Source organism: Micropterus salmoides, unplaced genomic scaffold, assembly GCF_014851395.1.
Source record: "Micropterus salmoides isolate LMB-PRFRI ecotype aquatic unplaced genomic scaffold, ASM1485139v1 Ms_hic_scaffold_4, whole genome shotgun sequence".
NCBI lineage: Eukaryota > Metazoa > Chordata > Actinopteri > Centrarchiformes > Centrarchidae > Micropterus > Micropterus salmoides.
The window spans coordinates 4,446,737-4,474,353 of NW_024043372.1; the positions used below are offsets into that span (position 1 = coordinate 4,446,737).

Below are 27,617 nucleotides of genomic sequence, written 5' to 3' on the forward strand. Positions count from 1 at the left end.
ACACCCGAAGGAAACTGCTTGAGCCGCTAGTAGATGGTAAAACGGTGTAATTTGTTTCTCCATCTGCAAAACTTTCATGTTAATCAATAAAGTGTATTGTCTTATGCTCTGTAGTAATTCTGTTATACTTCAGACATATACTGGTGAGTGCTTTTTCTTATCTTGTTGTCATTCTGTCTTCGTAGGCCCGCCATGCCTACAGTAGAGAGAGAGGAGCCCCTTCCTCCTGAGCTGCAGTTTCTGGTGAAAGAGCTCCTAGTCACCAGCAAACTGAGAAGACGGTCTCAGCACCAGGTGTGTATCACGGGAAGATTTTATATTCAGTTGTATTTTCTTCTAAACAATGTCTACAATGTGGCCTGTAAGAGTCTTATACATATCTATAAGGATGTACAGCTGTGTTAAAAAGTTAATAAATAAATGTAAACAGAGTTTCTTGGTTTTAATTGAACCATACATTGATCTTTCCAGGAACCCTCTCACCTTCTGAGACTTCTTCTTTCCCTCATACACCTGAGCCACCACACAGTAAGATGTTTTCTTTACTCTGAAGATGTTGCTGTGGCCTTAAGTCTTGTAAAATTATGACATCTCGCTAATTTAGCTTTTCCTTTGTTCTCTCAGCTGGGCCTTTTTACTGTTGTTCCCCCACTGACACCCAGACCGGCCCCTCATACCCCTGAGCCACCACACAGTAATGGACCAGCTACATTGAGGTGGTTCTACCTGCGATGGAAAACAGAGGACGGCGGGCCAAAAGCGACTCAAAGTAGAGATGAGCTGGTGCCAGCGATGGAAAAGCACTATGGGTTTTTAAAACTAGTCCAGAACTCACTGACACTGTGTCTGCGCTCCCATCCCTTTTTCGGGGGGGTAAACCAGAGAGTGACATTATGGCGAGACTGAGAAATAATTACATTCTCCCATGTATGGGCATGTATCTTCTACGATAAATCTTAATTGTTGTTTTAATGGTGTGTGAGTAGACATTTTCGAGTAGGCTACGTCACTCGCTTTGCAAAAAACACATCAGTCACTGCGTCATGCATGCAGTAAACATGTTGCTGCTGAAAGATTCATGACGCTACCAGCCTCGCAGTCTAACGTTAAGTTGTTAGACTGAATTCCTAGACTTGGATCGACCTCACTTGCATGGAGCTAGACGTCGACTTTGACTGTCAACAATCGGTTGCTGTGAAAGACCACAAACTAACCACCGCACAGAATATAAAAAGCTCCGGGAGTCAGCTGTCCACGACAGACCTGAACCAGCAGAGGTACCGGCACAAAAACAAGATCTGGTTTAAACACAACTACACTGATGACAGAATCAAACCCACTAAGACAACAGCTTCAACAGAACTCAGAGCTTAACTGGTGACAGATGAAAAGGTTTACTCATACTTGCACTGGTGCCTTAAGTGCTTTTATATTGTTTTCACGAAATGCTTCAGTTGTAAATAAATAAGACCTGTTTCCATTAATGTCATTAGTAACCAGCAGTTAATGTCCTGTTCGGTTTCAGGACTGTTGTCGGGTAGCACAGAGGAGAGTTTGATGTTCTCCAGGGCCGAAGTCGATGCTAACATCTAGGCTAACCCCTTTCACTGACAAGCAACACACAGGAGCTTCACTTTAGTCTTGAGATGCTGTTGTCTTTATCCATTAGCCACTGAAACTTATACTGTACATTTACTGCTAAATTGAGGGCTTACTGCTGACACCAAACACTCGCTCTGTCTCCTCCTCTACCCCTCTCACACATGACTTTTACACATTTTTGAAAGATGTCAAATATCTCTCTCTCTCTAATTATCCAAAAATATATACATCCCAGAAACTATCTAGATAGTATTTATGTCAGTATTGCACAGCCCTACTCCAGTGTCTTCAGGTTGTCTAAAGCCAGATAAAGTCTCCGCCTGTGTGGATAGACCTTAGGTGATTGTTGTCACCACTGGTCAATACTACATCTTTGCTTCACGCCTTAGCTGCGTGGATCTGGTTATTTAAAAGTCCTCGGTGGTCGGATAAATTGCCAAAAGCGGTTCACAAACATTCTGCCAGCATACCTAACTTACAACAAGGCCATTTACAAGTCTGTGCTTCATGAGGACCATAAGCTGAGGTGAATAAGTTATTGTTTAATTCAATTTTGAATTTAACACAACATCCTTGATTGTAAATATGATTTTTGCTGTGTAATATTACATAATAAACCGATATAACAAACTGTATTTTGGGCATTGCTTTAAAAAATTCTCTATACAAAAAATTATGTACACCTTTTAAACTGAGCTGATGCTCCTTGAAATAAAAAGTAGTGCAGCAGCTCAGTACTGTTGAAATTAAAATTGAATACTTAAACCATTAGTATTCTCCTCTCTGACAAGTAGGCTACTATTTCATATTAATCAGAAGGAAAGGTGCTCATCAAAGTGGAATTTACATCATTTTATTAAAAAATAGCTGTTTATCTTTTATCATGAATTACAGCCTTCGCCCCGACTGGGATTCGAACCTGCGTCCAGATAAACATTCAGCACCTCGGACCGCGGCCGCAAAATGCTGAAATCAGATTAGCTGTCAGTGAGTTACAACTATCGGCGGCTGGCCACCCGGGAGACCATAAAAAATCCCTATCTTAAGTAAATTAGTAAATCCATCCATCCATCCATCGTCAACCGCTGAACCTGCGTCCAGACACGGTCGCGAGGGGGCTGGAGCCAATCCCATCTGACATCGGGCGAAAGGCGGGGTACACCCTGGACAGGTCGCCAGTCCATCGCAGTAGATGAAAAAGTGGATGTCCTATTTAATTCTAAACACCTAAAAGTGTATACTGACCGAAATGAACAAACATCTCTCAACAACTCCTCTGATGATGGATGGAGACAGCCCACATGTAAAAACTATCCACATAATAAATTCTACATTTATTTTATTTATGGCACTACGGTGGTATTTAACTGTAGATGCTTATTGTACAACATTCAACACATCCATAAAAGTGAATTCAACTAAAAGACTCATCTGCTCTTGGTATATCTGAGCTGCTGTGTGCATAGTTGAAGCTACTCCACTGTATTTATCTGACCACTTTAGGTACTGGTTACTTTGCAGATTCAGATAAATCGTCATCTAATAAATTATGATGTAATGTCAGCGGAAAAGATTTTAGACTTTATTGGTGTGGGGGGAAATAGTTACTTTGGCGGTTGCTAAATTTATGGGGAAAAGCAAGATTGGATCATCATAATGACCTTTTCCTTAGTCTAAAACACCTTTGATTAACTGTATTTTATTTAAAATCAAAGGATTTTAAAAGAGGTTAAACATTTGATTATCTAAAAAAAACAAAAAAAAAACAGGTGTTGAATCAGGCTGATAACAACTTTTTGTTATTCTTTTCTTCAAAATAAAAACACCATTAGGAATGTTTGTATGACATTAACACTTTTATGTAACAGCTTAAAGTAGACAGGAAATGAAGGTAAACAGATTTGGAAGAGCTTTTTTCACTAACAAGCATGCTGATTCACATTTAGTTTGGACCAATCATAGGGCAGTATGCATCTACAAGTGTGACGTGACGAACCAGTGCAAAAATCACACACAGTGAACTTTACAGTGAAACAGACATCTTACATCCAGAAAGTGAAACTTCAAGTCATTGAAACAAGGCACCAGTATTCTTTCTTTCATATGATTAAAAACACAATCTTTCTTTAAAACTAGCGTTGAGGAAAGAAATGCACAAAACACGTTTCACTTAAAGAACACAAATAGTGGTTTGTTACACTTAATGTAAATAAAACTTAACAACAAAACCAACAAGACAACATGAATAAAACACATAATTCTTTAGACAATGAAAAATACAAAGTAACAAAGTAGGGATGCAGCAATTATCGGATTCCACTGTAACCACTCTTTAAAACGTCCGTTAATCAATCAATGAGTGTTTCTGTTGAACAAAACAAAAAAATAAGTTACATGAGTGCTGCAACAGCTTAAAGTGCAATGCTTATCAGAGCGGTGGAGGCTACTACTGTTCACTGGCTAAACTCTGGCAGAGGGAACAAACTGCTTCCACTAAAGAAACGTCTGAACTCGCCAGTGTGGGAGCTTTTCCAAGACTGAATATTTGATGTAGGAGATGTGAAAGTTAGTTAAGTTCCCCTTCATGTGCAGTTTATTGGCAGGTTTCTTCAGACTGGATCATCATACTTGACATTGTAAAAATGTAATCTACAGTCTAATATCAGGCAGCTCCAGTAGCAGAATTATCCATCCATCTGAAAAGCATTTCTGACTTTTCACTGTCAGGTAAATCTCTTCTTTGGCCCATTTTACCTGAAGTAATGATTATGTAATAATTATGCACACCTTGATATAGTGTGTTTATCTCCTTAGGACACACTCTCCATATTTACACAAATACTCATCACCTGATATTCATACATCTAATAACCATTCAACTTTATACAGCTTGCAGTTGGAAAGTATACAAAGAAATACTCACTTACCTAACAATTGTGCACATAGTGTATTTGCTGATTTTAACAAAAGGTGTACTGGATTACAGTCACTTACTCTCCCTTTAAGGGAGCTACAGTGTGCATGTTTTCATTGCTGTCTTCTGTTGGTCCAACACCTACAATTTATTTAGATCTGTGAGACTAATATACATGATTCAGTTTATAGATTCTCACACACCTTGACAGCAGCTCTGCAGGATCTCAATGATAACCGTTTCTCTGCTCACGAGAACCTGCAGAAAAGAAAAATATATTATTACATAAAATCAACAGTTATAACATACAAATCCGCAGAGAATCAGCAGAGAGTCTATTATTGACGGAAGGAAGTCGATCCTAAATAAAACACCCTGTGCAGACTCCCAAACGTAAAAACAACAAACATGGTTAAATCAGACAAAAAAAGAAACCGTTTAAATAAATAGACACCTGTTCTCATGCTGAATTATTTCCTTATATCCTCCTTATTTTCACAGGAGATGTTTTTTATTGTCCTCTCACGTGAAACTTTTCTCCCTAATTATGTCAAATGTTCACAACTTTCTTCTCTTTTCATTACGGTTTCTGGTGCTGGACAACGCAACTGCCCCACAACTCACAATTCAATTCAGCTTTATTGGCATGGACGTCAAACAACAACATTGGCAAAGCTTAAAATATAATACAAAAGATTCATTTCATTCAATAAATAATGTAAAAGTGTGTAAGTGTGTGTTAAAAATATATTAAAAAATAAAATTTGATGAATTTGTGAGCAGATAATGGCGAGCTAGAGAAGAAGGAGAGCCACATGTTTAATTATGGCTTCTGTGGATCTTTTTCGTTCATAGCGGCTCTGTCCGGCGGGGAACAGCTGCTCTAGAGTGACGTCAAAGTCGCATCAATTCCGACCGAGTGTCCAGACCTTTTAATATACAGTCTATGGTCCAGACTCGCATTTAAAAAGATCCGATCTGTATCAGATTTGGACCACATATCAAAGTGGCCCAAATCCGAACGGGAAAAGATCAGTTTCCATGTGACTGTTCACACAGTCATAAAAAGATCACATTTGGATCACATTTGGGCAAAGAATGTTAGCAGTAGAATATTTAGACTTTTACTTTCAAAAGAGAGAAAATGGAAAAACAATAAGTGAATGATGTTCAAAGATCTAAAGAAGATTTAAAGAAACTTAATTGGACATTTGGGGAAAATGTAGAAACATCCATTTAATGGACAGTTATGTGTTTATAACTATATGATTTTTAAATCATCAAATAGATTTTTTAAGTATCAGTTATGTTGATGTCTGCAGATGTTGATACAATCCATTTTATAAACTCACCTTTATTACGGCGTACCGTGATGAACTTTGTAGCTACAAGCAAAACTAGAACAGTTAGAGCTCCTAAAGAGAATCCACTAAAAAACCATCCTATGACGTCCCCTCTGCTGTACGTGTCCTCAAACAGTTTCTCTGAAACACACAACAAAACCTAGAGTCACACTCAGAATGTAAACTGTATCTCATGTGCAGCACGCTGGTTATTACCTACACAGAACTACTTGATAACAATGAATTTCACCCGACACAGTGATGTTAGCGTTGACCTCAGAGCTGATGTCCTCCTACTCGACTCGACAGTGGAAGGATTTTTTTTACTATTTTCTGACAATATAAACACAGAGTTTCAAAAGTTGTTCATCTCAAAGTTTGTACATTTTGTTTGTGAGAAATATGTTGTGTCACTGATTTCTTATAACCACAGAAAAGTATCTTTTGTACTTACAACAAAAGCATCTTTCAGTTATCAGTGTAACTGCAGGGACTGAGATTACAGACCAGGCTGCTGGCTGATTTATGTGTTGTTATTGTGTTATATTGGATCAACACATATTTATATCTTTATTTTTGCAATTGGCACTAATGTCATACCAACCAGCCATAACATTATGACCCCCTGCTGGTCAAAATGTATGCCTCCCCTTTGCCGCCAACACAGCCCTGACCCGTGGAGGCACACGGACTCTTTTTGACCTCCAGCAGCTCATCTGTTGGATCGGACCACAGGAGCCAGCCTTCGCTCCCTACGTGCATCAGTGAGCCTTGGCCATCCAGGACCCTGTTTCCAGTTCACAGCTTTTCCTTCCCTGCACCCCTTCTGATAGGTACTGACCTCTGACCGTTTCAGAGATGCTCTGACCCAGAAGTTTAGCTGCCTGATATATCCCACCCACTGACTGTTGCCATGGTAACAAGTTAATCAGCGTTATTCACTTCACCTGTCAGTGGTCATAATGTTTTGGCTGATCGCTGTAATTTTGCATCGTCTAGTAAAAACTGCGTTTCAAAACCTGTATCTGCCTCCATGGTATCAAATTATTACCAGGAACTATCCCTGTTTATATTTAGAGTTAAAGTCTGATCCTGTTTTACTTTAATTCAGTTTCTAGATAAAAATCATCAATGACTAAAATCTCCTCTACATCTCTGAGTGTCTTCATGTTGTTTGTTATGTGAATCATTTGTGTGTTTTTGCTGCTGTAACTCTGCAATCAATAAAGTTTCTCTATCTAATCTATTTATTTAATTACAGCTAATAAAACCTTAATGTGGCTGAATAATTCTTACAGTTCAGAAATGTTTTTCACTTGTTGCACAAAAAGATTTATGTCGATCCTCAGGATCAGGCTGCAGCAGCCATTTATAAATCTGTTACTGGGTTTGTGAGTGAAGTTTACTAAATTCTTGTGTTCCTGTGTTTGATCAGACTGATCTCAGAGTTTCTTTCTGTTATTTCCCTGCAGACCCTCTCATTCTTCCTCTCATCTCTGTAGATTCATGAAGTCTCAGAGTCTCAGTATAAGAGTGAAGCTTTCACTCAGTTTGAATCTTTTTACACTTCTGCAGACGTCTTCATCACAACCTGCTTTGTGTTCAGTCTGAACATTACAGTTTTTTGAAAACGAATCACACATCAAAAATTCAAATTATTGGAATATAAATATATTACTAAAAGAACTAACTAAGAATCTCACCGCTGATAAACACGTAGGTCTCAACATAAATCTGATGTTTGATCTCCTCCTGTGTGGCTACACAGTGATAGTTGTCGGTCTTCATCACAGTAGTTTGGAGGATGATGTAGAAGCTGCCTCCTCTTTCTGAGACCTGTGGCTCCTCAGCAGGAAGTTTATTTCCAGCACTGTCCTGCCACTCTACTGTAGGTTTTGGAGAAGCACCGTTAACTTCACACTGCAGCAGGGCCCAGTCCTTCGTTTCATTAAGTATCTTGACAGACGGCTCTGGAGATGCTCCTGTGAACACAGTAAACAGACACATCAGCTATAAAAGGTCAATAACAGGATTATAAATGTAACACTGTGATGTTTCTTGTTCGTCTCTTCTCTGCTTGTAAATGAGGATTAAAGTGTGTTTAACAGAAAAACACAGAGGAACAGAAAAGCACAGTATCAGCCTCAGTTGCTCCTCCCAGCATTGTTAGATAGGACATGATATTTCAAACATTTCTAACTTCTACCAAAAGTCTGGAAACTATTTACAGCTGCAAACACTGTTTCTGACTCATATCATGACAGAAGCTCAGATACAGTGAAGACGTTTGGACAAACTCAATTTTTACATTTTGTCACAGAGAAATATCTTCTAATTACATGAAAAGCATCTTTCAGTTATCAGTGCAACTGTAGAAACTGAGATTATAGTCTGAGTCCAACTTTAAAAAGACAGATCAGGAGAAACTAGCGGTGAGCTTTGATTTTGACGTCACTGATCTCTACATCTGCAATGTGTGCTACAACTTAGTCACCTGAGATCTGGGTAATATTAGAGATTGACACTTATCAGGAACAGGAAATAAACTTGGAGCCATTTTAATGTTTCTGTTTGAATCAGTGAAATAGTCTGTAGAAGCTGAGCTGCTGGACTAAAGAACCACATCAAGTATCTCAGAGTGAACTTTGTGTGTTTGTGTCCCAGAATCAGCTGATAATCAGCAGATGTAGAGATCAGTAACATCAACACCAGGACAGACCGCTGATTTCACCTCCTCTGGTTTATAAGACAGACGGCTGTAGATCTGATAGATGTCTGATCAATACATGTTTGATCTCTATCCTGAGGCCCAGAGAGTTGTAGCACACAGTACAGATGTAGAGATCAGTGACGCACCTGTGATTTCTCCCAGTCTCTCAAGGTGAGCTCTGAAAGAGAACATTAATTAGAACAATAATTACTGCACAGATGATCGATGTCACACTTTACTGTGCTGTAAATATGAAGCTGCAGGCAGCAGACAGCTGGGATAGCTTAGCATAAAGACTGAAAGCAGGGAAACTAGCAGCAGAAGATCAGCAAGTCAGCAAACACAGATTAAACAAGGTTAGATATAAGAGATTAGACAGGACAACTTACATGTCACTGATTATATTTACTTATGTGGAGAGAAAATACCAAGTAGAGGAAAAGCAGGAAGAGGAGGAGAAGAAGAAAAAGATGTCAGATAAATGTTGTACCAAGAGGCTGAAACTATGGGACGTCCTGCAGGTGTTCTCATATGTTTTATCAACAACTTGGTTCATTGTAATATTAAATAATTCATTGTTGCTAGTAAGACAACTGTATGTTATTCTCAGGCGTCAACATTATTTTTATTTTTTCATTTAACCTTTATTTAACCAGAAAGTCCCTTGAGATTGAAATCTCTTTTCTGAGGGACACCTGACCAAGACAGCACAGTTACATGGCATGTTAACATGGCTTTAAATTCATTTAATGGGACTTGATCATTTAGTTAGCTTTTCCCCCCCAGCTCAGTAAAAACCCTTAGAACCTGGTGAGAGAGCAACCTGGTGGAGCGGAGATGAAAACTGCTGGAACTCTTAAACAACATTAAACTGCTGATATGTTATTAAAGTCGTACTTTCAAGGTGTTCGTTGTTGTCAGTGGTTTAAACAGAAGACTGAACAGACAAGAACAGCTGGAGTCAACAAAGCAAGCACCAACTCAAGCAGACCAAACCAAATTATCAACAATAAATTGAATACTGGAAACAAAAAAACAACCAAAATACAAAGTAAATTACAATGTTATTTGACCCTAAAAAGAAAATTCACACTGGCAAATTACCTGAGTGCAATAAAATGTCCTAAACTAAGAAAACTGTTGCCAACATACAGACTGAGTGAACACAGCCTGGCCATAGAAAAGGGTCACCACAGACAGAGCTGGCTACCGCAAGAGGACAGACTCTGCTCCCAGTGTGACAGAGGACAGGTAGGTCATGCACCAAATATTAAACATCAACACAAAAACACTTTGCAAACATTTCCCAAATATACACCAAATTTGAATTTCTATCAGACACACAGAAACTCCCCTATTTCCTATTTGTGGGAGGACAACCAGTGGACACTCAGACTGATAAATAATTGTACTGATTTTCAAATTATTATTATTTTGATTGTTTGATATTTTAGTAATTGTTTTGTTTTTAAATTTCACATTTGATACTGTTTTTTTTGTTGTTGTTGTTTTTCTTTTAAATTAATAATAATAAAAAAAGTTGTCTATTAATACACACACACTTACCGTTTTATTTATTTACTTTTACTTTGAATATTTATTTTTACGGAATACTTATATTTTATATATTTTTATTATTATTATTTTATTTTTATTAACACACAAACACAATTTTTACTGTTTTATTTACTTATTTAATGAAATGTATGCAATTAATTGTTCTTATGTAATTTATATGTAGCTTTGGCAATATTGTTGATATACATTCATGCCAATAAAGCTGATTTGAATTGAACTGAGTCAAACCAAACCTAAAAAAACAGATTGATGTTTTGATGAACAAAATAGATTTAACTGCTTAATGAAAACACTCACCTACAACAAGCTGAATGTTGAATATCTGTCTTGGCTGAAGACGTGGAAAATCACAGGTGTAGTTTCCACTGTCGGTCACCTTTGTTTTTCTGATGATGATGGAGGCGTTGCCGTACTTCAGCTCATCTTGAAAATGTGAGACGCGACCTTTGAACTGCTGATCTTGACCTGGACGGCCGTTGTTGTAATGAAGGCCTGCATCATAAAAGAAAATCTCCTTCTGACCATCTTTCTTCCAGTCAAAGAGCTTTGACTCAGCGTTCTGCTTGTTGCTGAGGAACAGGGTAAAAAGGCGTCACTCCCTTCTTCCACAACCACTCTGACAACACCTGACCCTGAAAGAAGAAGTTTATTTTAGTTATTTAGTCAAATAATTTATCATCATTTAGAGGTGAAAAACAAAACTGAAAATTTATTATATAATTTTGTCTCTACTGCTCCGTACGCTGCCTGTCATTTACATCAGGTCATAGATTTCCATCCACATCACACCTTCTTTAATGTTCTCCCTGACCAGAAACCTTAGGTACAAAAGTTTGTGATAGTAAATCCAAATTCACTATGATTACAGTGATGACTTTTCAGGTGAAGCCCAAGACATCTGAGTTTGCTGGGCGTTAGACGTGTGTTTAGATATTTTCCAAGATCATATAAAGAAAAAAAAAACTTTCATTGAAGAAGAGAGATATTTTCAGATTAGTTTGGAGTCACTCCTGACCTGCGGTGACCTTCACATTGTCCAAAGTTGTAGTCCAAGTGTATATTCACAATGTTGGGTCACTATTTCTTCAAACAGCAAGCAGCTCACATAGCTGAGCTTTTTGGATAACCCAGCCAATGTGTCTGCAACTATGTTAAATTATTTAAATTTGAAGCTGTGATCACATGATTTCACTGCAGTTAGTACAAAATCATTAAATCAGTGGATTTTTAGCTGGATAATAGATGATTGTGGCCTCTACAGGGCTCCTGGCTACAGTTCTGTTGTAAACTGTTAAACACTAATTACGTAAAAAAAAAAAAATGTACAGTTGTCATATTGGTCAATGAAATAACCATCTCCAGTTTAAAGACATAACTCTGCATTCTGGTAACATTTTTGCACCAATTAATGGTGGATATTCCTTTATTTCTATAAAGGGAAACAACATTTAAGACAGGTTAGGATTCAAAATATAAAAAATATAATATAATCAGTAGCTTTTTTGTTAGCTTAAGTAATTATTTTGGACAATGCACAGTTGTTTCTTCTACATTTACATCGCATTGCATGTTTTCTTATTGTGCAAACATTCCTTGGTGCAAGCTATAAGATCATTTTAGCAAATGCTTTCAAGAAGGGAGGGGGACAAAATCATCAACTTCAAAAGGTTGGGGGGACATGTCAGCAGCGTACCTAATGTAAATGTCAGCCGTGTGTGTCCTTATTTATAAAACGTCTCTGGCTAGGAGCATGCAAGCATATGAGAAAGTTAGCTAGCTATGGTCCAGAAAAGAAAATGGTAAACTCAACGTTCAGCACACATCTACCAACGACAACCGACTTAAGCAGGAGGTTCATCTGCCGTAACAACAGCTGTTTAAATATAGAGTCTGACTTACATCATGTAACTGTCTCAAGGACGTGTTTAATTGAGACGTTTATTTTATATATAGGCGGTATTTTGTATGTGTAAGTTCATGAATATTTGAGTTCATACAGCCATTTAAAAATAGGAAAAACATGTGAAGTAAGATGTTAAAAGGGGGTAACATTCACTAAAAAGTGTCTTATAACGTGTAATTTTAATAATATCAACGCTTTTATGTTTCAGTGAACAACAGAGTAATGGGTAATGGTTCACACGGCCAGAGTTAAGATAAGGGCATTATGGGTAAGAGACAATGTGGATGCAGAGCAGAGCATGCAGAGGAACAACATAAAGCCCCAAAATAACCGTATTCTGCTCATGGTAACGATTCACCCGGCCCAAACAACCGGACCAGCTTGGACTTAATTCTGCTCCTAAAGATCCAGACTGGACAAAATGGGACTCATCTGGACCAGACAACAGAAATCTGAGACTTGTGCCCACATCGTTACAGAGACCTGCCCCATCAACATCAAGCACTAAGCAGGTGGTCCGTGTTCTGAGCTGCCAGCGCGAGACTCTGGCAAGATGTTTTTAGGTTTCAAGATCTTTTTTTATTTATTTAATTAATTAATACATTTTCTTGTCTATTAATACACACATGTTTACTGTTTTATTTGCTTTATTTAATTTAATATGCTATTTAAGTTTTCTAACACACTTACTGTTTTATTTATTTATTTTTCTTTTTAATTATACGTAATTTTTACATTTTCATTATTTATTTTTTTATTAACACACAAACACAACTTTTACTGTTTTATTTACTTATTTAATGAAATGTATGAAATTAATTGTTCTTATGTAATTTATTTGTAGCTTTGGCAATATTGTTGTTATACATTCATGCCAATAAAGCTGATTTGAATTTGATGAGAGGAAATGAACTTGATGGTGCTTGCTGCACAAACGCAGTCAAGATGGACTTTCCCAAATCTCAGACTGTTTATTGTGAAGACCAAACTTTCATATTATCACCTGGTTGCTGCCGATTACAAATCCAAAAAATGCACTGTGGAATGTTTGGAGGTGTATTCGTGTATATAAATAACTTATATATCGTTTTATTTTACATGTTACCATATTTTAATGCAGGCCTACATTTAATTATTGTTGTTCAACTACAAATTTTGTTTCGTTGTGCAGACTTGTGCGGTAAAATGACTAATTAACAACCTTCTACCTGACTTTTTAAATAGGCCTATTACCACTTCTTTGAACACAGTACAGTTATTTAAGCTATTGGTTAACCAGTCCTTTAAATAAACCACAAAAATTTTCCTTGGTCCAAACAGTTCAAAATAGTTTCACACCTGTAATTTGTTGCATTTCAGTTCTGGTTTCGGTTCATGTTCACACTGCAGTTTAACAAACAAACCAAGAGAAGTAAGCATGGCGTAATACAGTCTCACAGGTAACTTGTTGATTGGACAGCTTTGGCGATTGTCATCCTGCATCATCAGGACTCACGTTAAACACTTTAATGCTTCTGATCTGTATTGCAAGAGCTCATAGAAAAAAACTTCTAAGCATGATTACTAATTTTAGACCGCAGATCGACCACACAGTCTAATATGAATATTAACATAAATAAAAGGACATATAGGCCTACAGTAATAATTCGGGGCTTATTAGCCTACTGTGGGATCCCTGTCACAAGTGTTTTATAGACTTAATGAACTGACAGTGTGCTGTCCTCCAAGTGGAAAGACTAAGTTTCTTCCTGCTTTTATCGTGTATCTTGTTGTCTGTTTTATGTGTTTTATTGTCTTTGAGTTTGTTGAAACAGAAAGACGAACCGAAACTAGACACAGAAACTAACTACATATAACAACTGAGACAGAAAACTAAAACACAGAACCAGAACTACACACATCAAGACATCAACTAGGACATAACCGGGATAATCAGTGAAGACTGAACAAGACAAAACAAATAAACTCATCACAAGAATAAACAAGGCAGAACAGTAGAAACACACATGGAACAAAAAGACACTAAACAAAAGACCCATGCAATGTGACGGTCACGTTATTTCCCAGACAGGGAAGAGGGAAGACTGACTCATGCCTCATGACCTGCAGGAGAAACATAACTGAAAGCAACACAGAATGCCTGAGAGCTGCTCTACTTTATATTACATTATAGCGGTAGATTTTAATTTGTCATTTGCCAACTGAATTTTGTGTTTCCCATTACATAAATAAAAATATTTCCACCATAGATTGGTGCAGAACATCAACACACAGAATGAAACAACATGTGAAATGTAACTCCTTTAACTGTGCAGCAGTAATGAAACCAAATATAAAAAGGTTCTTGATGGCCCTTTAACAACAGCCCATACGACAGCGCCCAAATGATAAACATCAACTGAATCAGGGGGACTCTTCATGTTTAATAATTATAAGATCATACAGTGCTCATGATTTTTATCTAGAGATTGTCTGGTCCTTGTTGTTGTCCAACCTTGAGTGTTCTGCTGCGCCTTGTTCCCTGTGTTCTGAGTTCCTGGTTTGGATTATTCGCCTTTTTTTGGATTTCAGCCTTGTCTGGACTTTACCTGCATCTGCGAGTCAGCCTGAGTGTTTCTGTTGGAGAGTAAATGTTTTGTTGAACTGCATCCTGTGCCTGGGTCTGGGTCCTCACCTAAGTCTGCACTCAGCGTACCCCATGACAGGTTGTGCATTAAATGTATCTGAGTAAGTTAATGAGAACCAGTGTTGGACAGGTAAGATGTAGACTGGTAATGTACATAAATATACAGAATCAGAATCACATTGCTCACGATGTGCTTACTCATACAATAATACTATAATAAAACCATAATAAACACAGGCTACAGAATAGAAAACACAAATATACACACTATAAACAAAACAGAACAATATAGACAGATTGACAAACCGGAACCGAACCAGAACTGAAATGCAACAAATTACAGGTGTGAAACTATTTTGAACTTGTTGTGATGACTTAACAGTTTATATGTAGGGATGTTAACAAGTAAACTTAATGTTAGTAATTATATAATATCTTCTGACTGTCAATGTGGATGAATGTGACAGAAGCGTTGTTTTCTAGCTAACGTTAAAGGTAGTGGAGATTTCTTACCATTTGGAAGTCCAAGAGTTATTACAGACAAAGTCAGCAGACAGAAACAGAAGGACAGAAGCTCCTGAACTGTCGACATGTTGGAGAAGGACCTTAAATCTACTGGACTAGTTAACGGTGCTGATAACCTCAGTTACTGTTAGCTGAGATCATTTAAGTTAAATATCCCGAATACACTGACAGTTGACAGTTAAATGTATTTAATACTAATGACTATAACTTTGGCGCACAACCTCTTTTTTAGTAAAAAAAAAATGGAAGTGAGTCCTTGACTCTTTTTCACCAGTCAGGGAACTCAGTCACAATGCTGAAGCTGCACTTTGTTCTTCTCCCAGTTGCAGTTGTTTTTCCCTCAACTGCGACACCCTACAAACTGCAGCAACATGTCCTTATTCCTGACAGGAGAAACTTATTAGGGCAGCTCTCTTATACAGCCTCTGTGACACACATAATAAAGACATACCCTTTCCTCCTCAAAGGTCCAACACACCATATTACTTTCCTCCTTCTCCCCTTTTTGGAATCTTGTCATTCTTCTTGTCTCACACACATGAACACACAGGAAACCCCGTAGCAGTGAAAGACACGTGTCTCCTTTATAGCCTGACTTGCTAAAGTGTATTTACAAGGTTTATATTTGAACGACACGGCTGCATGTTTACATCTTAAGACTAGCATTCACTGTATAACTGCATATTGTTATGTTGTATTATCTACAAAACGAAATAAATTCCTAATAGCGACCAGCAAAAAGATCCTTTCCTCCTCTCAGTGAGCGCGGACTCAAGAGAACTTTTACTCTTTTGCAGTGACAGCTACAGGTATTAACACTTCAGTTTGAATACACAAACGTACAAAACATGTTATGAACTTAATAAAAATCATTTCCTTCAACATTTATCAGGATTTGGTGAAGTTTGAACAAAAACATCAATGTAATCACTTTTGTAGCCTCCTTTGCAGCCTTATCTTCCATTTGATTTCCTCTGATGCTGACATGTGCTGGTATCCTTAATGATGTCTGTGAGACGCATCGTTTGAACTTTGCACATTGTTTGTTGTACTTCTGTCAAACCGTCTGGCCACTGCTCTGTAAACTGGCTTGTGATGAATCTGAGTCCGAACAAATGATCGCCCCAGTGGCCTAATTTCCTCTATCTACCTCACTGCTAACGAAACTGCAAACATTTCTCCTGTGCACACTGATACTTCATCACTAATCTGGAACAATAAAAGCTGCTCTTTTTTTTATTAACTAAACTCTTTGGTGCATCTGTGTAGGTCTGGACGTCACAGCGGTAGCTTAATATATTCCTGTAGGATTCTGTGAATTCAAAATATTGTTCTTCTTTACTAATAATGTAAAATCTACTGTTGCTTCAGGAAGTAAGCAATGTGGTATTACTGGCAATGGTTACATTTAAGTTCTGTTGCTTTTTGTGTCACTGTCCACCTCCTCTTCTTTTCCCATCAAAGTGTGTTGTGTTGGCTGATCTTCACTACGGCCTGTAAATAATTCAGTGATTATTCTTCTCATGTCATTTCTCCTGTTTCCACCAGGAGGTGCTGCTGTGGACCCATTTTAAATATTCCTCAACATGATCTCAAAGGCTGATATTAAATGTTGTCTAACTTTTAAAGGGACATACAGATCCATACACCACACAACTGAATTAATGAATGAATTAATCACAGTATTTGCATTCAGAGCTGTTCTGTCTGCCCCCCCATTCGTTTCCAACTACACACCTCAAAACATTTAGCACTTTCCTACCTTTGTCTAGTACTTTATGAATATGTACAGTCCATGCAGTTCCCTCATCAAACCATAAAAAAATGTTTCACTCTTTCCAGTTCTTGATTATATAATTTTAGTGTTGTTACTATATTGATCATAATTTCAATAGTATACTATAAAGTTTACCACTAGTATAATATTAATTCTAATTGCATCACTTTAATTTTTGTAGGTTGTTTTCATTAATTTAATTCTAGTGCAAGAAAAATGATATTCATTGGTCTTTAATTTGTTAATGCTAAGTACTAACTTGTTAATAATCAGAACCATTTATGCATTACGAGTTCAACATTTGGCAAGTCTGCTGTATCATGTCAAACCCATTCAGGCTGAAGTAAATGAAGCAATAACTGTAAAAATACTGTGTTAAAGTGTAAAGGTTCTGCAACCTATATAGTAGAAAAACATTATCAGCAGAATTTATTAAAAATAATGCAGACAAAATGGTCTTTCAGGTATTATTGGATTATTTGTGCTGACACATTAAAGCAGTATTTAAAATGTTGTAGCTGATTTTATTACCTGTTGGATGCTTTGATGTACTTTATAACAATGCCTTTTATTTTATATGCTCACTAGTTCAGTATACTCCAGCTGACAGATTAAATATAGTTCTGATGCCATGACCACTGAGAATTCTCCGTTCTGATTGGCTGGAAGGAGATGACTCAGTGTGTATTTGTAAAAAGTTTTTGTAGATTAGATAAAGCATATTTTTAAGTTGCCATATATAAGAGGGATAATACCCTGTAAGTTGAAATCTTCCATGACTGTAACAGGTGACGTGAGGGAACTTTTTAAATGCCTGAACACAAAGTCAGAATAAGGGTGTTTGTCCTGTTCTTCCCATTCTGCAGACTGAGCCTGAATGCAGCATAACCCCTTAATATGGAAGGAAATTAAAGAAAGGATTTCAATACATACACTAAAATAAAATAAATAAATAAAATAAGTTCCACCACTGCTCTGGTTTTCCCCTTAAATATTTTATAGTTTTTATTTCATTTAAATAAATGTGTGTTTTTTGAGAAATGTTGGATAATTTGACCTCTTTCTGCCTCAAATTATTTGTGTATCAGTTTGTTTCTTTCTTCCTGTCCCATTAATCATCTTAAGATCCCTCATTTGTTTCGGTGACCCTCTGAAGGGGCTGACCCCCAGGTTGGGAACCACTGGCCTTATAAAACTTTATATTAAAACCTTGAGCAGCTGTTGCAGATGTTTCTAACGCTGATAAATCAGTAACTAATAAAATCACACAGGAGACTTTTTACTGCAGAAAGACTCTACTACTTTATAGTAGTATAGTATTTTGTTGATAGTACTTCTTCCACCTGTGACCACAGGGTTCAACGGTTGTCCAAATCATTCCTCCTGAATAACTGCATATCTTCCTGCTGTCTGAACATATTAACACAATGAGAGCAGAAAGTGATCATCACCCACAGTCAGGACAAAAACCTGTCTGGGCTTATTCAGGACCCCCGACACAGACTGAATACTCTGTGTGAAACTCAGGTCAGAAAATTGGTTTTAAGCAGTTTTAATTTCAGGACAAATTTTGAGATTTATTTATAAACTTTAACTTGAAGATCAATGAGGGAGAGTCTGTGAAAAAATGTCCAGCAGCAAATAAACTTTGTCTAAAAGTGTCCGAGAGCTTAAAGCTTCAGATTGAACTGAAAAAGTTGTTCACCTGGAATTTTGGAAATCCCTGATGTGACTGTTTTTAACTCTATAACTCAAAGTATAAACATGAAATGAGTTTGAAATACTTGTTTTTATAGATTGACTGCATTTTATTAGAAACAGATTTTTAAAGAGCTTACATTCATTTTGTCTTCAAAGACTTTGAGAATCCAAAAACAGGTGTTGGGTCAATTATTTCCCTCAAAATAAAAATAGGGGTTAATGATTGTAAAGCCTTTTTGTAGACATGAAAATATATTTGTAAAAAACACATAATGCTGTACATAATATCCAGAGAGAAATACTGAACTCTTCCTGACTCTGCTTCAGCTCTTAATAAATGATGATACATACGGTTTGTTCTCAGCATAAATACTAACTGGCAGCTCCTTCTTGACACCGTGATAAATATAAAGTGATGAATAAAATAACAAAACAAAAGTAACATTACATTTATCTTTACGTACATATTAAGTACACAGAAAATATTTAAACAATCAAACAATTAAACATTCACAGCAGTTCAGTCCTGACCCTGTCTAGCTGCCTAAAGTCTTTTTCACACCTGGGACGAAACAAAAGGCACAATTTGGTTCATTTTTACTCGACATCAAGTCCGACATGAATATTCTCGTTCTCTTCGTTCCACCAAAAGATTAAACTAACATGAATTTGTCGTTGTGATGAATGACAGTGGATGAAATGGCGTAGTGGAGGAATAATTAAAAAGTTGTTGTGGTTTGTGTTAAAATAAGTCTTTACTATAATAAAGGCTCAGGTGCATCATTCAAAAAGGTTGTACTTCGTCTCTTGGCTTGTCTTTTTAAATTCCTATGTTTGGCCAAGATTGGTCAAATAATTCACCACTTTCAGTCGCCATTACTGCAATTCTGTAAATCTGATCATTATAATAAAGTAAGTAGGGGTGTGACGAGATTAAAACGTGACGAGATTTCTCGTCAGGTAAAAATTTGTATCGCGAGACTCACGCAATTGACATTTTTCACATGTATCAAGTCAAACATGAATTTTCTCACGCTGTGAAATACAAATGTATAAGTGACAATGTGTTCACAGGAGAGTAAACATGTATGTTAATAAGCTAACTACAGCTGGCTGCTGTTTTGACACAGCGGAGGAGGTCATATTTAATCACATTCTATTCTTTTAATTTGCTTTTAATGTTCATTGCGTTTCCATACAGCAGTTGTTTTATTTGCAAATTTGATGAAACCTGTACAATAGTAAGATATTAAAATATGATGGTTATTTGGTCTTATTGGCTTGGATCTGCCGTCTAGGCTATTTTGGACAGATCGACAGAAGCTACAGACTCTAATCTATGGCTACAAAGGTCCAAACCCCCTCTCTCTTACTCAGGAATCTGTACAAATGTAGGCAGTCTCGAGTATAAAACCAAGCCTAACTAGACCATTTGAGGTAGGATGAATGTTGCTGTTGTAGAATTAACACAGTGGCTCCAGGTGATCACAGCTGACGGAGGTGCAGTGCGACACCTGCTGGTCATTTATTGTAAATCTCTTTATTGTGCTGGCTGCAACGGTTCTATGCCATTGATCTTTATAAGTATTCAGAAAACTTAACATTCAAGAATGCAGGAAATAAAGTGTTTACTTGTTTTAATGTGTATTTTTTTCAATTTCCCTATGATGCTTTTAAACTTTTTTTATATTTCCCTGTTGCTTTTATGTTTTATGTAAAGCACTTTGAATTACCTTGTTGTTGAAATGTGCTATATAAATAAACTTGCCTTGCCTTTCTGCTTAAACTTTTCATGTAATTCAGTATTAAAGATAAAATTAAAATAGTGTTAAAATCTCATCTCGAGAACCCAATCTCGAATCTCGTTACACCCCTACAAGTAGGCCTAACCATAATAAAGCATACTATAAAGTATATAGATTTATAATATTAATCTTTCACATTGTAATCTTATTTTAAAAGTGCAGTTCTGACCCGCCCATTGCCGACCCCTGCTGTAAACCCCTGGGCGCCAGTGCTGGACGGGAAAATTATTGCGTCGGTGCTTCGTGGCGCTCTGCATCAGGTGTAGGACAGGGACCCTAAATGTGTTTATCATATGTCTGGTGTTTATAGAGCTATGAGACATCATGAAGTTCATGTGTTAGAAGCAGGATAAATAGGTAAGCGTGAGGGTTTGAGCGACTTTGAGATGAGCAAACTGTGATGGCTAGAAGACTGGGTCATAGCATCTCCAAAAGGATCTGCAGTGGTCAGTACTGATCAGAGGTTCATCGAACAGCTGATAAAATGAGTTGATGCCTCATTTTACAAGCTGCAAACTTGGCACTACATGGTCAAGGTACAAGTTAGATTATTGTTTATAGGCTACATTACAGGTCCCTTTTTAAAGCTCTGTTTTGTTGAGATATGTGTGTAACTTCTTCTATTTCATTTAGGTGCCATCATGTCTTTAACACAGTCCAGTGGATAATTCAGTTTTCACTCAACAGTGTGAGAGAGGCAAGAGGGAACCTCTAAAACAAGTCTGACTGCAGAGAAGTCAAAATAAAAATGACCCGACTTCTCACTTGATTTATCACCTGAGTAAACACTTTCCTGATTAGTGTAAATTTGGTCCCTTCTGTTTAAAAAAAACCCCAAATGATTACGGCCAATATGCCACATTCAAGTCTTCAAAAAGGCAGTCCACAAACCAGCAGGTGAAGTCATGGTGTCCACTTTGTTATACAGTCTATGGAGAGAGGAGAAAATACAAATGAGATATGATTATAAAACAAGTAAGAAAAACAATCAAAGCAACAAACAGGGTTCAGAAATGTTTGGAGATCTAAACAATAAAAACAAAATCAGAAAAACTGATAAGATAAAATTAATCCAAACTCCCTGTGATAAAAACAACCTTTGTGAAACTCGTTACATCTTCACTGATCTGTCAGAGTGAGGTTGACCTGTCAGTCACTAAGGAGGCTGCAGGAGACTGTAATGTGAGTGATTCTAACCAACAACTGACCATTACATTTTTATAAATTGGTCCAGTGTAGAGTGAGAGCTCTGCAGTCGGCAGCAGCGAAACCAACGTAACGCTTGTGGGCAACTGTGCAAAGAACATTAACTAGAGAGTTTCTGACAACATTATGGAAAGGATCCCTACAGAGATATACTTTTTAAAGTACTTTTTGTTCAGCCAGAATCACTATATCGTTCTGCTCCAAGTCTCCAGACTCCACTGACAAATACAGTAATATCACAGAAGTTACCCTTAAAGGGGGCTACAGTGTGTGGACTCCTCGTGACGCCCTGTGAGGTTATATGTGGGTGTGGCCAATCTCTCTGAGACTGACTGCAGTAACTCTGGGCACCGGGGCCCATTGCCCTGTACAGTACTTCTAACTTCCTGTTCTCATTCTTAGAAAGCTTCTGCTGGGTTGAGGGGACAGACCTCCCTGCTGACTGATGCTGACTGATTCTTCCACCTTTGGTTTGGTTTTTGGATATGTTTGCTTTAGTGGTATTACCTTGTTTCGTTCCAACACCCTTACACACACTTAGCCATCATCCTGTGCGGACACTACTGAAACCACTTACATTCATACCCCATACTTTTAATAATGCATGATACAGAATTTTAATTTGAATCAGAATCAGTAGTTCATCACAAGTAGTTTGTGCAGCAGTTATGACTTGAGGTAGGTGGATTTGTATACAGTATCTACAATATGACACTATAACAGTATTTACAGCACTGAAATAGAGAATGATGAATAATTAATAAGTGGTAACCAGTAAACAGGTGGCTGATTAGAGACAGAGTTACTGGGTTATTGCACAAGAATTGTTCCTGACACTGTGAGTCAGAAATCAGCTGTTCATCATGGATCTGCAGTGATGTTTCCTGCCCGTTTCCTGAATGGAGGGCAGGTTGGCACTGATGATCTTTTCTGCAGTCCTGACTATCCGTTGTAGTCTGCTCCTGTCCTTTTTGGTTTGAGAGCACACACCCCTGGGGGGCGCCAGTGCTAATAGTCCGGGTGCTGGATGTGATGTTTCCCAGCCTCACTTGCTGACTCCTGTCAGTCAGGAAGTCTGTGATCCGCTGGCACAGTGAGCTGGGTGAGTTTGGTGCTGAGGATGTCCGTGATGATGGTGTTGAACGCCGAGCTGAAGTCCACGAACAGGATCCTTCCATGTGTCCCCGGAGAGTCGAGGTGTTGCAGGATGTGATGCAGACCCAAGTTGACTGCATCATCCACAGACCTGTCAGCCATGTAGGTAAACTGCAGGGGGTCCAGCAGGGGGCCTGTAATGTCCTTCAGGTGGGCCAACACCAGGCTTTCAAAGGACTTCATGGATGATGAAGATGGTTTTGGAGTGGGGGAGAGGTGTGACTGTGGGATTTTCAAACCTACAGTAAAATCCCTTCAGCTCATCAGCCAGTTGTTGAGTACCAGCAGTGTTGGGGGAAGTCTCCTGTAGTTGGTCCGCAGGCCTTTCCACACTGACGCAGGGTCGCTGGCTGTGAAGCTTTTTTCCAAGCTTTTCAGCGTAGCATCTCTTTGCTGTCTTGACTCCTTAGTCAGAGTGTTCCTGGCCTGGTTGTACAGGACTCTGTCTCCACTTCTGAAGGCGTTGGTTGTTGTATGTGCGGAACGTTTTACTCTGCACACGTGTCCTCACAAAAACTGATGTAAGATGTCACAGTGTCGGTTAGTTCGTCCAGGTCGGTGGCTGCAGCCTCAAAAACACTCCGGTCAGTGCAGTCAAAGCAGGCCTGTAACTCCAGCTTTGACTCGTTGGTCTATCTTTTCACCCTCTTTACAACAGGTTTAGCAGATTTCAGATTGAACCCTGAAGCTTTCACTCAAAGAACAGAAACTCTGCCTCTTCACCATCTACCCGCACGTTGAATGAACAATTGGCTTTAAATACAGCTAACTTTGCCTTCACTTCAGAAAGATAGAAGTATTATGTTTACCATAAAAGTCTTCACTACCTGAGTGAACCAGTGTGTTTGCTTCACACGTCATTTTGACGTCACTAGTGACTTAACAATACTGAAAACAGACGTGCACTCTTTAAAACAGATATACATCACATTACATTGTGCAAGGACAGAAAATTACTATGAAATTAAACAGAAACATGATTCAGGGTTATTTTGTTTCCAGGTAAAAAGTCACAGCATTAAACATATAATTTGTACTAGAGCCTGACCGATAAATCGATAAAGGCTCATATCAGATAAATCTGAATCAGTGTTTATTATCTTATCTATTATCTGCAGCTCCCCTGTTGTTAACACCTTCTTGAGCCACAAATCCACCAGAAAACACTGCAATCAGCTGACAAGATCAGCTGGACTTTTTAAAAAAATACTTTCTGAATTCTTTTTTAACTGCATTATGTCACATTATCTTGATGTGGTCTCATAACTACACACGACAAATGTCAGGGAAAATCTTTGTTTATGTTGAGTGTTTCTGAGAAGGTAAATAAAGAATATCGGCCGATATATCAAATCCGTAAATATCAAAATCAGTTTGGTCTTAAACCCCCATGTTGGTCAGGCTCTAATTTGGACAGTATTACCTTGAACCAAGACGGGATGTTTTGCACGTGATCTTGAAGGTATTGTGTTTATAGTAGCCGATAATAGTGGGACAACATCAACCCATATTACCACATTAATGTCACCATATTACCAAATTTGTATCACAATATTGCAGTGATAAAACCATTCTGACCATCAAATATGTTTTCCCATTATTCCCCTTTGTTTTTGACTCTTAGTACCCTAAGTACACAAAATTCAGTCTAAAATTACCCAGATGTCTCCTTGCACATTTGTGAAATCAAACCATCCATTTAAAGGACAGTTATGTATTTATAACTTGTTATATTTATTTTTAACAATCAGAATGAGAACCAGAGGCCTCACAAATAAATAAAGGCTCAGTGGATTTTCTTTTTCATAAATGTAAATACGAACTTAACGGGCGCCTCAGTAGCTCACCTGGTGGAGCGCTAAGGTTGGATTACACAGGTTCAGATGCTCTGCTCAATGTCATCTTGTCTCTCTCCCAGGTTTCCTCTCTCTCTTCAGTTGCTCCTGTCAAATAAAGGCAAAACGTCCAACATAATATATCTGAGAAAACGATAACCTTGTGACGAGAGACGGTCTCTGTTAAGTATCTGTTATGTTGATGTCTGCACATGATGAATATGTTGATACATTTATATAAACTCACCTTTATTACAGCGTACTGTGATGCGCTTTGTAGCTACTAGCAAAGCTTGAACTGCAGCAAGAATTACAGCTCCTAAAACGATTCCACCAAACCATCCTGTGACGTCCCCTCTGCTGCACGTGTCCTCAAACAGTTTCTCTGAAACACACAACAGAACCTAGAGTCACACTCAGAATGTAAACTGTATATCATGTACAGCACACTGGTTATTACCTACACAGAACTACTACTGAGGCGACCATGCTGCTAAAGTCTATGAACATTAAAATAACACCATGTAAACATCTAAAACTATTTTCAGAAAAGATCACTGGGATGAATTTCACCTGGTAAAGTGATTAGGTTTGATCTTGGCTGATGTCGTCCTGCTCGAATACACAGTGGAATCTTTTCTTTTTACTATTTTTGGGACATTTTATAAACAAAAAATTCTAATTATAAAAAAACAACAAGAGATTAATCAAAAATAAAAATAATTATTAGTTGCAACCCTACACAATATCATGATATATATTTTATATTTGATTTTAACATTAATCAAGCTAAAATCACAGAAAATGTATCTTGTAATTACAACAAAAGCATCTTTCAGTGTAACTGCAGGGAGTGAGATTACAGACTAAGCAGCTGGCTGATTTCTGTGTTGTGATCTGTAGCGTGCTGCAGTTACTGCAGTGCTAGAGTCTGACTGAACACAGTTTCACCAACAGTTTAAAAGGCTGATGTGCCGTTTACATCGTGACCCACAGAGTCCGACCTTAAAGACACACCAGGAGAAACTAGTGGAGAGTCTTGATTTTAATGTTTCTGATCTCTACATCTGCAATGTCTATGCTACAATTTAGTCACCTTAGAGCTGGGTGATATTCAAGATGTTTGACAGAACAACATCACTTTAATACATACAGTCCTTTATCATAATGAACCAAGCCAACAGAACATCTTCAGATGCTTCATCAGCTTCTAGTGATCCAACAGTGTTGCACCACAGATTTCTCCTCATCTATCATGTCAGATAGATGGCTGTAGATCTAATAGATATCAACAAATATTTATTATTCTTTATTTATTTATCTTTCTTTCTGCAATCGATACTAATTATAAACCAATCAGCCATAACATTATTACCACCTGCTGGTCATTATGTAGGTCTCCCTTTAGCCGCCAAAACAGCCCTGACCAGTCGAGGCCTGGGCTCCTCTCTGTGTTCTGACACATTTCTATCAGGACCAGCACCCACTTTTTCAGCAGCTTCTTTTTCCTGCTTCTAACATAAACTATGAGGACACAATGTTCACGTGCTGCTTAATATGTCCCACCCACTGACAGGAGCCATTTATAAATCTGTTACTGGGTTTGTGAGTGAAGTTTACTAAATTCTTGTGTTCCTGTGTTTGATCAGACTGATCTCAGAGTTTCTTTCTGTTATTTCCCTGCAGACCCTCTCATTCTTCCTCTCATCTCTGTAGATTCATGAAGTCTCAGAGTCTCAGTATAAGAGTGAAGCTTTCACTCCGTTTGAAACTTTTTACACTTCTGCAGACGTCTTCATCACAACCTGCTTTGTGTTCAGTCTGCACACTTAAAATAACACCTTAACAATTTAATTATATAAATATAAAATACCACAAGGAAGAATCTCACCATTGAATGGCACAAAGGTCTCAGCATAAATCTGATGGCTGATCTCCTCCTGTGTGGCTACACAGCGATAGCGGTCGGTCTTCATCACAGTAGTTAGGAGGGTGATGTAGAAGCTGCCTCCTCTTTCTGAGACCTGTGGCTCCTCAGCAGGAACCATTTTTTTAGCACTGTCCTGCCACTCTACTGTAGGTTTAGGAAAAGCACCAAGAACTTCACACAGCAGCAGCATCCCATCATTCGTTTGTTCAAGTATCTTGACAGACGGCTCTGGAGATGCTCCTGTGAACACAGTAAACAGACACATCAGCTATAAAAGGACAATAACAGGATTATAAATGTAACACTGTGATGTTTCTTGTTCGTCTCTTCTCTGCTTGTAAATGAGGATTAAAGTGTGTTTAACAGAAAAACACAGAGGAACAGAAAAGCACAGTATCAGCCTCAGTTGCTCCTCCCAGCATTGTTAGATAGGACATGATATTTCAAACTTTTCTAACTTCTACCAAAAGTCTGGAAACTATTTACAGCTGCAAACACTGTTTCTGACTCATATTATGACAGAAGCTCAGATACAGTGAAGACGTTTGGACAAACTCAATTTTTACATTTGTTGAGCTGAAAAAATTATCTTGAAACGACGTCACATGAAATCTGTTGTCACACTAAAGTAAAATAAACATGTTATAAAATATGAAAGTTCACTTTATGATGATTAGAGATGGTGCTGATCTGGACTGAATTATATTTAAAAGGTGTTTCTAATATTCTGGGAGAATTTATAGCAGAGCTGCCCTAATGAACTGCAACACATTGTTCAGGTATAAATCTAGTTTTTTCAAACATTAAAAGCAGGGTTTCAAAAGTACGAACACCTCAAAGTGTGTGAGAGTGTTCACTGATTTCATATGACATGAAAAGCATCTTTCAGTTATCAGTGTTACTGTAGAAACTGAGATTATAGTCTAAGCTGCTGGCTGATTTCTGTGCTCTGTAGCGTGCTGCAGTTACTGCAGAGGTAGACTAACTGAACACAGTTTCACCAACGA

The 27,617-nt window shown here is 37.9% G+C and overlaps 2 protein-coding genes across 9 annotated transcripts in view; both read right to left on the minus strand.

The window, feature by feature from the left end:
- LOC119886072 (butyrophilin subfamily 2 member A1-like) overlaps window positions 1-8,179 on the minus strand; it is a 35,185-nt gene extending 27,006 nt beyond the window's left edge. Inside the window, exon 1 of the mRNA XM_038696581.1 lies at window positions 7,900-8,179. The gene's annotated coding sequence lies outside the window, so the exon portion shown is untranslated. The remainder of the gene's footprint in view (window positions 1-7,899) is intronic.
- The window catches only part of LOC119886082 (butyrophilin-like protein 1), a 164,589-nt gene that overhangs the window by 100,105 nt on the left and 36,867 nt on the right, over window positions 1-27,617 (minus strand). For 3 of the 8 annotated variants that reach the window (XR_005441430.1, XR_005441429.1, XR_005441431.1), the window contains 5 exons: window positions 26,572-26,850; window positions 24,928-25,065; window positions 24,693-24,788; window positions 10,445-10,779; window positions 7,705-7,841 (listed from right to left, as the gene is read on the minus strand). Coding sequence is in view for 5 of the 8 variants with exons in the window: in XM_038696608.1 (XP_038552536.1) it covers window positions 24,715-24,788; window positions 24,928-25,065; window positions 26,572-26,850 (491 nt within the window). In the remaining 3 variants the exon portion in view is untranslated. Of the gene's footprint in view, window positions 1-3,437; window positions 3,968-4,719; window positions 4,775-5,868; window positions 6,001-7,562; window positions 7,842-10,444; window positions 10,780-18,765; window positions 21,414-24,692; window positions 24,789-24,927; window positions 25,066-26,571; window positions 26,851-27,617 lie in introns of those variants that run through there. The other 5 variants (XM_038696610.1, XM_038696611.1, XM_038696609.1 and 2 more) reach the window with 4 other exon arrangements.